Raw genomic sequence first — 17,665 nt, forward strand, 5'->3', positions numbered from 1 at the left:
AGGTACACACCAGAACGGCTTGGTTTTGAGAGCTACGCCATCCTAGGATCAGGTCATCTATAAAGAAGATAGTCTTCCACGTCTTACATACCCATTTGAAGACTTTAGTGGCCAGTCCTCGTGAGACCGAGCACTTACTAAACAAATGTAGGGGGTCCGCAAAAGCTGCTTTTCATCGAGAGCAAGTGTCTAGCGCAAACCTTAATCCAGTAGGCATGACTCCCCACAACACCTTCGAAATAAAACACTACATGTATTTAGGCCATTTGATCTCCCATATGGCATTAACGCTTCTTTGCCAACGTTCTTCCGACCAATTTTTCTTCCATATCTTGGTGAGCGGGACAAATGAGTCTGCTTTGTATACCAGCTCACTACAGATATCCTGGGCCTTGGGGAGCGAGAAGACTCTATCTTTCGGCCAATGCCAGTCTTTCCAGCTTATCTTAGACTCGAAGATGGGTGAAGGTGATGATGATAGCACTTCCAAGAGTCTATTGACTAGAATTCTTTCGTATAAACCCAAATTATGCTACTGCACTAAAAGCTCCATATCCTTGCAGCAGAGGTTTCTGTCATCCCGAAGGTGAAATGGTTTAGAGATTCCTTTGTTGATTACCTGTCGAGCAACTTCCCTCCAAAAAGGGTTCAAGGACCCCCTTCCAAGTTTGGAAAGCCAAGGGGAGTCGGGACCAATGGAGAGAGGAGCCCTTGAAGTATCTGAACTTCTCCCCCCATTCCAAGGTTGAAGCCGCTTTGTTACACTTTTGTGCTAGTTCCCCTTTGCTGCTGCCAAGATTAAGGACTGTCCAGAGAGGCACCAAAATCTTATTGTGCACTGTGGCCTCCTTCCATGTGCCCCCTTTAGAGGCAAGCTCTGCTTTGTTTATTATATCCTAGGCCATTATGGTTTTTGATACCACTTTTGAGAGCATGGAGCCAGCTTGATTTCTTGAAGCATGGACTTTGGAAATTGAGAAGTATTTGAATTGCTTTAGTCATTCACAATTCTCCCAACTTTATATTAAGTACAAATAAATTTAAAAATGGAGCTCACCGCTACAAGGATTGAATATACCTCTAGACAAAAAAATATCTCTCAACATTTTCTAAAAGAACTTATAAACACTTAAAAATCTTCAAAAGAAGTGATGCCCTTTTGATGGATTACAAGTTATTTTGATCAAATTTTTTCAATTTTTATAAATTTTTTGTCATATTAAGTAGGACAAGGCAAATAACTAATAGGTCCTTTGACACTTGTAAAATGTATCCAAAGCTAACAAAATGTGTTGTCTTGTTTATATGGATGCAGGTGAGAATTCTTGCTTTGCTTAAAGTAGTTTAACCTGACAAAAATCCGACTTTGAAGATGAAGGCATAATTCATCCTTAAAAATCACTTGTAGTTGTAATGGGTAGGATAATTGGAATGATTTCTCATTCTAACCGTATTATTCGAAAATGATCTAAGTGAGAATTTTTTTTGGGGATAGTGTATACCTTCCTATTGTCTAAAGTGAGTTGTATTTTGAACATAATGTTCTTTGTGTAAAAGTATTATTTATAATACTGCAATACATACATCCTCAAAACAAGGCCTTCTCAAGCAACTAGGTACACCAAACCATAGCTTTGGCTTAACTCTTGTCTTTAGTCTCTGATAGACCTACTATTGCTAATTTTTGTTTAAGTTGATAGGTGTTAGGTGGTCTAGATTTTGGCTTTAAATAGGGGATCTATTCATAGTCATTACTAGCTCGCGCGCCTCGCCTACCGGCGGGCCTCGCTCGCTCTTACCACCTCACTCCGTATGTGTTTGTGTGTGTGTGCATCTTTATACATTTCTCCATGACACACACGATCAACACTTTTTGTCTTTGGCCCCTTTAAACTACTCCTGGTACATTTAACCCCTTTTGCACACACACACACACACACACATACACACACACACACACACACACACACGCTCACGCACGCGCGCGCGCACACACACACACACACACACACACACACACACACACACACACACACATAGATTACATAAAAGCACATGACTAAAGAGACATTTAAAAAAAAACAGTTTACATTATTGCCAAAAAGGCTCAGGAACATATCTGCATAGCACTCTAAGTCGTGCTATTTTAACAAGATCAAGATATTGTGTTGGAGCTCTACAAACTTCTCTTAAATCTATTTTTTGAACCCAGCTCAAGTAAATCTTGTAATGACGAATCAACCCAAGCTCTTGCTTTAAGAGCATGAGCCTAATGTTGGGAAAGAAATAGGGATCAAGCAACTTGATGTAAATCGTATCCAACTCTTCATCTACATATGACCCCCAAACATTGTAGTTTTTCTTAATCACTTCCCATGCCCATTGCCATCCTCGTTTAGTAGGTAACAAATTTTCTTCAAAGGCATCAACAATAATTTTTTTTACACTTGGAAAAATATTCACAATTTCGTGGGCCATTTAATTGGCAGCAAGAAAAGAAGACAACATTAGTACTCAAAGCTTAAAATGAGAGAGAGAGAGAGAGAGAGAGAGAGAGAGAGAGAGAGAGAGAGAGAGATGATCAACATGGCCACTTAAACACTTTAAAAAAGTATAAGCGCAATACGAATACTTCAATTACTTTTTGTCATGCCAAAAAGTGTCAAGAGGTTCATTAGGTCAAAGTCTTTACAACAACCTCAAATTTTTTGTTTACAACGACTCATATTCTACTCATAATTGGACGGATGAGGATCTCTCCAATATACCGCATTGATAAACTTCACAATTAGTTTCAAAATTTCAAACTCTTCATCCGAGATGCAAGATTTGTGATTGTGATATATCTTTCACAAGTGAATATCACAACCACAAACATTGACATAATAAATATCAACCATATGTAGTTCTTGTAGGACTCTCATCAATTTTATTTCGCTCAATGTTTGTGACACTTTGCATAGTGTAATGCTTAACCGTCCACAATTTCCATACCACCCATCAGCATATGAATACACCCAATGATGCCACCAACACCATGTACCATATCTTTGACAAATGTACTCTTCCTTAACTTTCAAATATATAATCATCCTTATATATATTGGGAGAATAGCCAATACTTCATGACCCATGTTAACCTACATTAGCAATTTGCAAATCTCTCTCTCTCTCTCTCACACACACACACACACACACACACACACACACATTAACCTATGTAGTAGATAAAAAACCACTTGATTAAGCCAACAGTAACTAAAAAAATATGGTACTTAGAATGCATAAACAATGGATCAAAGTGTTCGATCATCTAGAGAAGTTGAGCCTACGACACACTCTACTTGGAACTCTCAAAATCCAAGGTCCAACACGTCGAACACTGCTACCGAGGCATCGAGGTGATTCACCCAAAGAATAGATTCTAAACATCCATTCATTCACTCTATAGGGACCGTATGAAAAGTTGCAATTGAGAGGGCGTTGCATACCTAACTCTCGTACAGTGATTCGCATATCATCTATATCAAACTCTATGTGATAATAACCTACAACACTTCTAAAATATCGTGCTTCATATAATGCCAAGACAGAATGTCTGCAATAATATTGAAGCCTGCAATGAAAATAACAACTAACCATTCAGACATAAAAAGTAACAACACATTTAACGTCATATGGATTCAAGTTCAAGCTATATGCACCAAAGGATCTCAAAATCCTCGACAATACGAACAATATCCTCAGCATGTGCAGGACCCCTCCACAATGGAGGATCTAGAAAAAATGTTACACGTGTAAACATACAAAATAAAGGCCAAAAAGTTCTCATTCATGATAAAAGTAAGTAACAAAGATAAGATTTTACATTTACATACCTCTAATATAAGTAGGTACATCATTGAGGGTGTACGAAACCATGATGTATCGTGCCATTCTTTATCTGCTCTAACAGCACAAATTTGGAAGTTTAAGAAGAACAAATATGAAATAGAATAAAGAAGACTTTGATGATCATGCCGTAGAGAATCATGTCCTTCTTGCTTTTGTTTTAGTGAAGGATTTAAGAGAGAGAGAGAGAGAGAGAGAGAGAGAGAGAGAGAGATGATCAACATGGCCACTTAAACACTTTAAAAAAGTATAAGTGCAATACGAACACTTCAATTACTTTTTGTCATGCCAAAAAGTGTCAAGAGGTTCATTAGACTTTGAAATTTCACAACTTCACAAAGAGACAATACAAAATAGTTATTCAAAGTGTAACCTTCGAGAGACCACATTAGGGATTCTATAAGTCCAAGGACCTATGTTGTATACATTTTGCAAGATACGGGGTGGTGTTTCAACTTGAGTAAATATCCTCAATCGATATGGTGTAGTGCGGTCTCTAGCAACCCCCACCTGTTGTGCATTGCCTGGCCTCTCGTCACTCACAAAACAAATATTAACTTGAATTTGACGATGCTCGTGGTTCGAAGAAAAGGCAACATGGTAGTATCCAAGAACTTCCATGGACATATCTCTACCTAAGTATAGCATTTCATAAACACCTACGATGATAAAACCTCGATGGGAGTGATCTCTGCAAAGGCATCCATGAATTATGTAGAGCAATAAAAGCTTAAAACTACAAATATACCATATATAAAAACTCTTACAATATAATATGAGTTTGATCAAATAAGATCACCAAAAACATAGCAGGAACTCTTTCCCTCCATTGCGGTGGATCTTCAATAGATTAAGTCAATGTATAAGCCAATCTTCTCAAGAAAATAGTGGGTCAAGTTAATAAACTAATTTAAAAAAGAAGATAAATACCTCGAATGAATTCAGTGATGTGACCCACTACATAGGAGGCACTACGTCGAGGATCCATCTGTGGAAAATACTTTGATCTAAGAGATATGAATAAAATTTAACATCAAGTGTGTCTGACTTTAAGTGAGAGCCACAATGTCAGTTTGAACTTATTGTTATGGGCTCGCTAGCTGTAATACTTCCTTGAATACAATGTTTGGAGTGTAGTAACATTCCGCTTGAGTTTTTTCAGTATTGACAACAATCCTCATAGAAGCTGGACTTCGTACACGTGACATTGTAACATACAACTGTCCATGAGAAAAGATCGATGACTCAAGATATAGACCAAGAATTCCAAGTGTTTGCCCTTGCGCTTTGTTGATAGTCATCCCAAAAGCAAGCCTGATCGGAAATTGACGACGCTTCATTTGAAATGGAAGCCCCTGATGGCTTCCAATAATAAAGTCAATCCTTGGAAGAAAAACTCTCTCTCCAATATTTGATCCTGTAACTATCTCTGCCTCAATTACCTTATGATGAAATTGCTTGCATATCAATCTAGTTCCGTTGCATAATCCACGTCTTGGATCCAAATTGCACAGCAACATGATAGGAGCATTTTCTTTCAAGACTAAAGCATGAGGTGGAAAACCACCACCAAGAGTAAGGCTATTCAGATATTCAATTGTGTACAAATGTGTGTTTTCCTCTGACATAAAAATTGAATCTGCACTCAGATACTCTTTGCAATCTCCATGCATTCTTTGCAATGCATAGTCATTAATTAAATCCACCTCTTTATTTCGTGGAGCAAGTATTGCTCGATCTCTGAAAAAAGTTGCATGATCTTGCAAATGACACAAATCTCCATATATAAAGCTTAGAAGATCTGCCAAACTATTTCCTGGAAGCATCATGTGTGAAGGTATTTTGACTTTGTCTAAGTCTCCTCCATCATCCATAACCCCATTGCCAATATCAAGCACCCAACGAGAAAAACTTTGTTGAAGTGAATTTGAACCGCAATTAACTATACACATATTTTTGGTAAGTTTCAGTATCTTCGTGTATTTCCATATGTGAGAATGACACAACGAAGCATTTACAATGTCTGTACGACTACCTTTTGGTACAACAGGTAGTATTTGTCGAAAGTCACCTCCAAGCAAAATGACTTTTTGACCAAACAAAGTATCTCGTTGCATAATATCTCTTAAAGTTCTGTCCACTACTTCAAATGCATAGCTATGTGTCATAGGAGCTTCATCCCATATAATTAAAGCTGCATTCCTTAGAAGTTCTGCAAGTTGACTATTTACCTTTATATTGCAAGTTGCTTCAGAGTGAAGCTCCAAAGGTATTTCAAACCTAGAATGAGTAGTTCTTCCATTACTCAAAAGCAAAGCTGCAATACCCGAGGATGCACATGCAAGAGCAACTCTACAACTTCCTCGCACTCGTGAAAGAAGTGCATTGTGTAAGTAAGTTTTTCCTGAGCCACCAAAACCATCTAGGAAAAATACCTTCCCTGAATGTGTGTCAACAGCTTGTAGCACTTGGTGATACGCATCTCGCTGATCCTCATTTAAGGAAGTTTCCATACAATCTGCTATACTACACTTTTCATCAACATTGAACATTGTTTCTTCAGCCATAACACCATTTTCACTTAAGGATACCAATGTTGAGTCTATTGCAAGCAGCATATAATCGCAAAGCCTCTTGCCATGTTGTCGCAAACAGCATTCTATATGAAGTAAAGCTTGATTTTTTGCCACATCAAATCGTACACTTGCATCTGAAATACGCATCCTTAGGGCATAAACATAGTCCTCACAAAATTCGGTACAAAACCTGTCCCAAAGAGCAACCGGATGAAGTGGCTCACAAAAGACTAATATGATTGCAAACAATTGTCTCAACTGCATTCCATTTTGAAAAAAAGATGCCTCTTGGAGGCAAATAGACCATTCTTCATCATCTTGCAATAATCCTCTAGCTATACATGCCTCCTTGTATGTATCATAGATGTGACCATCATACATACGCAAGTCTTCAAAACACTTACATCCCTTGCAAATATTGAGAAGCATTCGTAGGTAATAAACCTCACCAGCAGTAGTGACAATATTATACATTCTTCCAATAGAAACACCCTGTTGTCGTGGAGACCATGCCTTTCGACTTTTATTCCATACCCAACCATTTGGAAAGTCAGTATACGTGAAGCTATTTGCTTTAGGATAATTTTGATTTGCAACAAACCATTCTGTCAAGGTAGTTTTTCTATTTTGCTCATTATCTAGCAAATGTGATACATCATCACCATCTTGAAATGTAACCATATTCTGCAATGAAAGGTGTACTTGCAATCGTTGAATAGCTGGCCTTTCACTATGCATGTCGAAGTCAAATATTCTCCACATAGCCTCAGATGCAGAAACATAACGTGCATTGAGATAACTCTTGATCTCATCAGTAGCTCCTTCACCGTCTTGAAGGACAACAGTGGCTCGATCATGTCCCTTGTAGACATACTTATAAAGATATTTCACGGCAGTGACAATTGAGAAAATCTCCACATTAATATGGGCTTGGTATCTTAGTGATAAGAGGGGGTTGTAAGAAACAACCCAACGATTATCTAAATTGTAATTTTTAGATGTAACAAACCTTCCATCATCTCTTCTCATATACACAGGATATCCACTTTCGTTTACATTTGTAGACGTAAAAAATATTCGTGGAAACTTGAATCTACACTTTCCATCAACCATACATGGAGAACGTGGGTTCAAAGGACCACATGGTCCATGAACATTACAACGACTTACTACATCAAATAATTCTGGAAACACATTCTTGTCAGGGAGCTCTGCACAAACCAACTTTTCATAGTGTAATGTATCTATGGGTTTATATTCAGATGCAAGTATCAACAATATATGTGCATGAGGAAGACCTCTCTTCTGAAACTCAATCACTGAAACATGTCCAATCACCTCCCCAAATACAGCTTGCTTGTTAAGTAAATGCATTATATCTTGGAACTTATGATAAAACACTCGTATAGTCAGATCAGGACGATCAACAGCACTTTGTCCATGTAGCAATGCATCATCTATTTCCTTCCATCATGGACTACATGTGAATGTGATGAAGAGATCCGGTTTTCCCCTACTATGAACAATTGCCATTGCATCTTGAAATAGTTGGCACATATATCTTGGAACTCCAACAAAAGACGAAGGCAAAACAATTCTACGGCCAAAATTTTGACCTTCAGCCCTCTCTAAGCCATCTCTAGCCTCAACCATGTCAACCAATCCTTGGTACACTTCACCACGAAGTGTTTTTTGGTTATTTCGCATCCACAAAAGCCGTGACTCCTCTAGAGTACTATAAGCATCCACGACATACTGTTGTAATAGCCTACCTCCTCGAAGAAGACACTCCACAATATCATCTCTTATTTGTAAGCGAAAAACATAATATTGCTTTTGACTCAATTTTTTTCCATCGGTAGTCTGTAAATAAAGATGCCACCCATCTTCTCCACTTGGAAATAATAAAACATACAATAAGGACATGTAAGCTCGATGCATGCTGGAGATTCTTTTCAAACCCCCGTGTCGAAAATTTAGTACAATGTCGCGATAGCCAATATTTCTATCATCCCCTTGTCTTGGCATAATTGTAGCAACTTCACAACCCCTTGGAGCAAGATATTTCCAACCATCACAATGATGCTCCGCAATAACCATCCTCATATTGGGTACAATAGCATCTCCAGACAAAGAAGCAATAGATCGTAGAGAATTTGCATAAGGATTTACTCTATGCATCATCACTTGTAAACACTCTAGAATACTACAATCTAAATTTGAAACATGATGCAATTTGTTGCTCAACTCATGTTCGGTATCAAAAAAATATAATTGTGCAAAGCGTGGGACTTCATTTTGTCCTTCGGTAGGCGCTAAAGAACCAATGCTATGATAGACAGAGCCGTGAACCTTAAAAGTGTATACACCTCTCCCACCATAATTAATAGTCTCATCGATATGGGCACCAAGAGACACAAATGCCAATGCATTATTATATCCTCGAATGTTTTGTAAGAATTGTCTACTTCTTGTTGTGGTTGAGCTCATCAAATCTTTCAATTCATTTGGTGGCTCATTCAAAGGAAGTAATTGGACTTTTCCATCAGAGCAGCAATATTTACCCACAAATGTTTGGATAGTCTTTCCTTCGTCCTTCCAGGCCTTTGCTCCACATTTGAAGCAAACATAATCTAAGCTTCCTAAATTGTGCAACACACACTTTTTGGATAGAACTGGTGCCATAGACTTGTCATGTAAAAGGAGAGCAGTTGGATCTTCAAAGCGGATGGACAAACAATGCTTTTCTACTTTAGAATAGTTTCCCTCTACTAAGTTCATTGTTGTCCTAACATTCATGGCTTCAGAGTTTCCTTCATGTACATCGTGCATGATTTGCCTTTCATTGCACTCCAATAAAGTTCCAATAGTACTTTGTAGTGAATTGCCTTGTTCTCTCTCACGCTATTTGACGCCTCGACTTTCGCGAATCATCACACAGTCGACTACGTAGTGCATGACCAGGTGATAATATACGTGGTCCAGATACCATCTATGAAATCAGGTGCAAATAGATCTCATATAAATACAATATACCTGATATAATTTGGATCTGTCCACTAAAAGAACATTCTTATGCATAATAAAAATCAATATAAACTGGGACATCTAACTATATCCTCTAATCTAAATACATTTGACACATTGAAAAGTACAGTTTGATGAAGATACAACATAACATTACATATTTCTACCATATTACATACATTTGACACAATGGCTTGACTCAATTAAAAAGAACAGTTTGATGAAGATACAGCAAAACATTACATATTTCTACCATTAGTAGGATTAGTAGGAATAGGTCGTTGAGAAACTTGACGCTGCTTTGGTCGACCTAATCTAGCCCAAGCACTTAATTTATTTGAGGTAGCTCGGATATTTGAAAGTCTTTAACCTTGAACCTTTGTCAAAGCACCGAGCTTGTTGACGATATTTCTCAATCCTGGCATGATTTGGCGTAGATTATTGTCTTGCATTCGTCCTTTTGATTCACGTTGACTCCGTGAAGCTTCTTTTCGAAGATTCTCAATAGATGCCAATATCATCTTTTGAGAATCCTCACCTTTGGAAAGTTTCTCTCTCATGTATGCCTCACTCTCTAATCTCTGTAAGTTTGATGCTTTCGTCTCTTCTCGCAATTTCCATAGTATCCCACTTTCAATCTCCAATGCAGAGCTTAAAGTTTCAACCACATCCTAGACATTGGTTTGCATTGTCTCCATCCTATTGTAGGAGGCTTTGATCTCTAGCAAGGTTTCAATAATTTGCTTCTTCGAATTCCACTCGACATTTTGAGCTGCTCTCTTTGCCGCACGCACATTTCGAATACGAAGAGATGAAAGTATCTCCCGTTCATTAGCAGGTGTACTATTCCTCTCGACATTTCGAGCTTCTCTCTTTGTTGCACGCACATTGCGAATAGTAGGAAGAGAAGACAATATCTCCTCTTCACCCGCTGATGCACTTACAGCTATCCCAGAAGATATCAAGCCGTTGGTTGCAATAGCCAATGGAATGGCACAACTAATCTCCATTTTACTGTACACAAAAAACTACAGTGGTTGCAAAGAGAAATGTGACAAGCAAAGAGAAGGTTTGAATGCTCGTAAATTAAAAAGTAACCCTTGTAGAATATTCACTTTTTAAGTGCTTGCTATTTTAGAATCAAAAAAATACATCATCTTTATCTAGATGTGAAAAACAACAAAGGATTACATGAGAAGTGGAAAACAAACCAAAATGCTCATGAATCACTTTTGTTCACTAGATAAAAGTTTTGCTCAATACATTATCAACCCCATCTACATTTGAAAATGGAAAAAGAGCATTTAGCACTGGGACGCTTGAAAATAGGCTCCTTATGATTCTCTATCTTATCAGGTCCTACAATTCTCTTTAGCGCATTAATTTTGCTATAAACTTCAGATATAGAATAACAACCTAACTCAGAATCAAGGTAGAGGGAATCTGAGTATCCCATCTTTACTCGAATCTGCAAAAGGCGTAGGTTGCGAAACCATTGACTGGGATCATTCTAGATTCTGACAAACACCTGGTGAAAGGGTGTCCCATCTCGTGTCATGGAAGTGCGGTCGTAGGTTCTCCAAGCTTCTTCTATAGTAACACCCGGAAAGAAACCTCGAACAATGCTTTGAAAGAATTCAGCTTTGTTTTCCGGAGAGTAGTGAATCATTATATGATCCATTACTATCTCCATCGCTTCCAATCCATGACAAAAACATTCAGTAGATACCCTAGGTGCCATGAAGTTCCTAAGAAAAAAAAAGAGAGACATTGTAAGTGTAGTTGCTGTAGGACTTCATCCACAAAACTTGACTTTACAATATGTCTCTTTAAATAAGTCTATTTCTAGGTCTATTTCCCATCCATCTCTCTCCCTCTCCATCTCCCCCCCCCCCCCCCCCCCCCCCCTCTCTCTCTCTCTCTCTCTCTCTCTCCTCTCTCTCTCTTTCTTTCACTCTATATCTAAAATTTATAGGGTTCGAAAGCAGTACTGGATCTTTCAATCACACCTGTTATTCTCTCTATCCAACCCTTTTTGAAATCTATAATGGTTTCATGTGATCTTCTATCCATGTGGTCACCTTTTGGTGATCAAACTATGGATTATTTTGAACTGTAATGCATATGTAAATGCATTAGGAGAGAAGCCCTCAGTTCGCATCATATGGAAAATAGATCAATCCTTGCCTTTTTGGGACATCATCTCCTCCCACAATTATCAAACTCGGCACGATGTATAGAACAATCAGGTGTTTTATCTTATTGTTAAGAAGAAGATGTTGATTGTCCAAATTCCCTCTTGAATTTCTTACAACAGGGCACTTATAATATCCTTGGGATCTTTTGAAACTATCCGTATGAGAGTGACAAACTGGTTAGGCCTGCTATTCATTGGAATAGCATAGGTAGATTTGGAGGGCATATCATTAGATAGATCCTTTAATACTTCCATAGACAGGACCCTAAAAAACTCTTCCTTGTTAGGGTGAAGACAAAGATGCCATCTTGGTTCAGTATGAAGGCTCTCTTGGGATTGCCTTTTGAGTATCATGCCTTGATTTTCAAGACTACGCAAGAATCTCTAAGGTCTATTGGAATTGCTCTAGGCATTTACATCGAGCCCGAGATCTTTGGAAACCCTCTCTATGTCATTAAAATCTACATCTTTGGATGGAATTGTTACTCACATTTAACTCTCCCTATGTCTCTCCCTCCCTCTCTCTCTCTATCTCTCTCTCTCTCTCTCTCTCTCTCTCTCTCTCTCTCTCTCTCTCTCTCTCTCTTTGTTTGTGTGTGGTGGTGTAGCATGCACGCGTGTATGTGTGTAAGTACCCTTCAAACTCAGTTCATTTTCAACTCTTTGTCTCTCTATGTGTGTTTGTGTGTGTTTTCTCCCCCCCCCCCCCTCTCTCTCTCTCTCTCTCTCTCTCTCTCTCTGCTTGGTTCACGCCTACCAGTTTAGGATCCCATAGTACTTTTATCTTATCATTTTTTCATTTCATTTTGTTACTATGACTTTGTATCAGATTCAACACATTGTAACCCTATGGTCCCATAGGTCATTTTGGCCTCTCTCAATATCTAGAGTGCAAATGAGGATAGATTCTAGTAGTAGCAGTAGTATTTTTGTTCTAGTCTTTTAGCACCCACACATGGTATCAGATTCACAGTTTTGTAACAGTTTGGACTCATAGTTTATTTTGGACTTCTGAAGACGTTAATATAACCTAATTTACCTAGATTTAGGTCAAAACATTCACAATTTTGTAACAAATTGGTCTCATAGATCATTTTGGCCTTTTGGAAACATTAGTAGAATATTTCATGTTACTCTCTCAATATCTAGAGTGCAAATGAGGATGGATTCTAGTAGTAGTATTTTGCAGTCTTTTAGCACCCAGACATGGTATCAAATTCACAGTTTTGTAATAGTTTGGACTCATAGTTGATTTTAGCCTTTTGAAGATATCAATATAACATCTCATTTCATTCGACTTTGTTCTCTCTCTCTCTCTCTCTCTCTCTCTCTCTCTCTCTATCTTCACATTTTTTGTAACAGTCTGGTCTCATAATTTATTTTGGCCTTTTGACCTAATTGTAAAGATTAGTAGAACATTTCATTTCATTTCTTTCTCTCTATCTTCACATTTTTTGTAACAATTTGGTCTCATAGTTTATTTTGGCCTTTTGAAGACAATAATATAACCTAATTTACCTAGATTTAGGTCAAAACATTCACAATTTTGTAACAAACTGGTCTCATAGATCATTTTGGCCTTTTGGAAACATTAGTAGAACATTTCATGCCATACTCTCTCGATATCTAGAGTGAAAATGAGGATGGATTCTAGTAGTAGTAGTAATAGTTTCTAGTCTTTTAGCACCCAGACATGGTATCAGATTCATAGTTTTGTAATAGTTTAGACTCATAGTTGATTTTAGCCTTTTACCTAGGTTCAAGTCAAAACATTCACAATTTTGTAACAAATTGGTCTCATCGATCATTTTGGATCATTTTGGCCTAGCATTAATTCAACAACTCATTTTAATTCATAGGTGACTTTGGCCTTTTGAAGACATTATTATAACATTACATTTCATTTCATTATGTCATTTTTGTCATTTTTGTTACAGTTTGGACTCATAGTATAGATTTCTAGCTCTATTTCCCAACACACACACACACACACACACACACACACACTTTCACTCTATATCTAAAATTTGTAGGGTTCAGAAGCAACACTGGACCTCCCTCTCTCTCTCTCTCTCTCTTCTCTCTCTCTCTCTCTCTCTCTCTCTCTCTCTCTCGCGCATAGGAGCTACGGAGATCACAACGGCCACAATTGAGGAGCAGGGCTACATAACATCGACAAAGAGTACAACAAAGGATTCGACCCAAACTCTCTCGATAGCTAGGGTGCAAATGAGGATGGATTTAGCACCAAGACATGGTTTCAGATTCACAGCTTACAGTTTGGACTCGTAGGTGATTTTGGCCTTTGAAGACGTTAATATACAATCTCATTTCATTTCATTTCGTTCTCTCTATCTCTATCTTCACAATTTTTGTGACAGTCTGGTCTCATAGGTCATTTTAGCCTTTTGAAGACGTTAATATCATTTCATTTCGTTTTCTCTATGTTTTATTTTATTCGAGCCATACTCTCTCAATAGCTAGAGTGCAAATGAGGATGGATTTAGCACCCAAACATGGTATGAGATTCACAGTTTTGTAACAAATTGGTCTCATAGGTGATTTTGGCCTTTGAAGACGTTAATATAGCATTTCATTTCATTTCATTTCATTCTCTCTATCTCTATCTTCACAAGTTTTTGTAAGAGTTCGGTCTCATAGGTTATTTTGGCCTTTTGAACATGTTAATATCATTTAGTATCTTTTTCTCTATGTTACATTTTTAATAACATTAATTTAACAAAACATTTCTCTCTCTCTCTCTCTCTCTCTCCATCTCTCTCTTTGTGTGAAAACAAAACAAAACAAATAAAAAGTTAACCAAACAGTTTGGTCTCATAGGTCATTTTGGCCTTTGAAAGGCATTAAGATAACATTTCATTCCATTTCATTAACCTAGGTATTTTTTTAGTGGCCATTTCGGGTGAATTGTCATTTCTCTCTCTCTCTCTCTCTCTCTCTCTCTTCTCTCTCTCTCTCTCTCTCTCGCGCGCGCGCGCGCTTTTCGCGAATAAACAAATGAAATAATTAATGAAATAAAAAATAGCCAAAACATTTACTTGGTTGACTTGATTCGCACACACCTCGACTCCACTCGTCTTGGCTTGCTCACTTGCTGCCTACAACCGAAATATAGAGTTAATTTCATTTCATATTGAATAAACAGTTGATTAAATGAATATTGCTCATGCATGCAATGAGAGAGAGAGAGAGAGAGAGAGAGAGAGAGAGAGAGAGAGAGAGAGAGAGAGAGAGAGAGAGAGAGCAAATTAAACATGCAACCAGGAGTGCAACAGAGAGCGTGAGAGGGTGCGCGAGAGCACCATGCATGCAACCAGAGTGTGACAGGATTGGGCTCCTCGGGTTCATTAACCTCGTGATTTCATCACTTGATTCAAATGAATCGATTTATATGAAGGGTAAGCGTTTTGGTGCAGTTACCATGGCGCGCCAGTAGTGAGCAAGAAGCACCACCCTGCGCAGGGAGGGAGTGCGAGAGAGAGCGTGCACAAGAGGACCATGCATCCAAACCGGGGCCGAGGGGGGCGGAGAGAGAGAGAGAGAGAGAGAGAGAGAGAGAGAGAGAGAGAGAGAGAGAGAGAGAGAGAGAGAGAGAGAGAGAGAGAGAGAGAGAGAGAGAGAGGAGAGAGAGAGAGAGAGAGAGAGAGAGAGAGAGAGAGAGAGAGTTGTTGAGCGCAGCAGCCGTCCGCAACTCTCTCTCTCTCAGCCCAGTACAGCAGCCCGTGCGAGAGCCACAGCACAGTGCAACAGCCCCGTGCAACAGCTCAAACACATATTGCAGTAGCCCCGTGATTGAGTGCAGTAGCTATCCGGGATAGCCGTCCGCGACTCTCTCTCTCTCTCTCAGCTAGTGCAGTAGCCCATGCGAGAGCCACAACACAGTGCAGCAGCCCCGTGCAGCAGCTCGAACCCATGCTGCAATAGCCCCGTGAGGCAGCAAGCTTGTGACAGTATGAACGTGACCCCGGCGAGGGCTGCGGAGAGCGAGCTAGGCTAGGGCCACGATGCCCAACACAGATGTGCATGCCCATGCTGTAGTAGCCCCGTGAGGTAGCAAGTTTATGTCCCCGCCCTTGCACAGACCTTGCGGCCCGTGCAACAGCAACAATGTGACCTCGGCGAGGGCTGCAGAGAGCCAGGCAAGCGACGGCTGCGTCACCTTGGGGTAGCACGAAACAGAGGGGGATAGGCGGAGAGCCAGGCAGGCGAGGGCTGCCCTCTGCAAGCAAGGAACGTGGGTGATGCTCAGGTATGGAGAGCTAGGCGAGGGCTGCCCTGCGCAAGCGAGGAAGCATGGGTGAGGCGAGAAGCATGGGTGAGGACGATACCTTCCTGCCTTGCAGAAGCGAAGCAAACTCTTCTTCGACCTCTCTCTCTCTCTCTCTCCTCTCTCTCTCTCTCTCTCTCTCTCTCTCTCAGCCGTGCAGCAGCCCTCGCTTACCTGAAAATCTTTCCAAGTAGACTTCGCGATGCTTCCACCCCACACCTCCACTCCATAAAGAACCACTGGTGTCAGCAATGTGTCAAAGAGGTACTTTTTGAGAGCCCAACACTTGATCTCTCCAGCATTGCACATGTTCTCAAATGCATAATAAGCCCTCTTTCCGGCTTCCAAGCGACTCATTGCACAATCCTTCCATTTATGATTGGATGGAACCTCAAGGCCAAGGTACTTGAAGTGATCTACACTTCAAGTTGCTCTTGTTGTATACAATGCATGGATTTTCGTCATTGAGGGTCTTTACAAGCATAACCTTGGTTTTGGATCCATTCACGATCAGCCCGCTATGTAGGCAAAAGCGTTCCAAGACACTCATAAGTTTTTGTGCATCTTCTAAGGTATGTGCCAAGAGCACTACATCATCGGCATAAAGCAAAAGCATGATCACCGCATTTCCGATCTTAACCTCTTCTATGCCTTCTTGCTGCATAAAATCAAGAACCATGCATTTCAATTCATCAATGAGTAGCCCAAAGAGGGTTGGGGAAAGTGGGCATCCTTGTTTGACACCAATGGTGCTTGCAAAAAATTCTGAAATTCTATCTCCCATACGTAATTGACATATCACTTTTTGATAGATACGAAAGACTGCATGCATAAATTCTCTTGGCACTTGAAGGCTTTGCATACGTCTCCAAAGATTTCCTCGCGGTACCATGTCAAAAGCTTTCTTGAAATCCACAAAGCAACAATACAACTTTTTTCCTTTCAATCGAGACGCTTCCATAAGAACTCGAAGAGAGACAAGGTGATCAATAGTGCTATGATGCTTTCGAAAACCTGCTTGGCCAAGCGCACGTTTGCCATTCTTTTCAGCCCATTCACTTATCTTCATCTCATGATACATCCAAATAACTTTGCCATGAATGAAAACCAAACCATTATAGTGCGGGTAGTTGTTCACATTGTTTACATCTCCTCCTTGTGCAAAGGTTTGATCCAATTTGCACTCCAATCATGAGGCATGCCATACTGAAGTACAACGTTAAACATATCACATATCCAATATCGTGTTTTCTTGCTTGTCCATTTAATCATTTCAGCCTTGACACTTGAAGGTCACTGCGTTTGCGAGTAGCAAGTTTCTCAAGCGCGCGGCATACATCTTTAATGGTAATGAAGGGAGACATAAACGGAAGGAGCTACAACACTCCATCTTATCAACTTTGGGTTGCTCATAGAGGTTTTGCAATGCATATACATATCCTCAAGAGTCAAGTCACCAAAGCTCTCAACGTGCTTGCCTTTTAGATTTTGCCAAAACTTGCCACATGCATGTGCTTTCTCTTGTGCTAAAAGAAGTTGTTTTTTTGGACTTCCCTTCTTTCCTCTTCTTTTGAACAAGTGCTTTGTATGTGTGTGAACATTCCAAGTAAACTTCCTTGTATTTGATTGCATCCAATCTTAGCAAGTGTTTTCGGGCTGGACTACATTCCATGTCAAACCATTTCT

General features: G+C 39.5%; 1 protein-coding gene across 1 annotated transcript; it reads right to left on the minus strand.

The window, feature by feature from the left end:
* Nucleotides 1-3,548: 3,548 nt before the first annotated feature.
* LOC147460878 (uncharacterized) lies at nt 3,549-9,299 on the minus strand. The gene is made up of 8 exons (XM_086504249.1): nt 7,998-9,299; nt 6,813-7,931; nt 5,518-6,725; nt 4,822-4,898; nt 4,659-4,731; nt 3,879-3,948; nt 3,705-3,777; nt 3,549-3,616 (listed from the first exon to the last, which is right to left on the minus strand). The coding sequence occupies exons 1-8, from the start codon at nt 9,297-9,299 to the stop codon at nt 3,549-3,551; spliced, it is 3,990 nt and encodes a 1,329-aa protein (XP_086360375.1).
* Between the last annotated feature and the right edge of the window lie 8,366 nt (nt 9,300-17,665).

This window comes from Adiantum capillus-veneris, chromosome 3, assembly GCF_014529385.1.
Source record: "Adiantum capillus-veneris isolate H3 chromosome 3, ASM1452938v2, whole genome shotgun sequence".
Lineage (NCBI taxonomy): Eukaryota > Viridiplantae > Streptophyta > Polypodiopsida > Polypodiales > Pteridaceae > Adiantum > Adiantum capillus-veneris.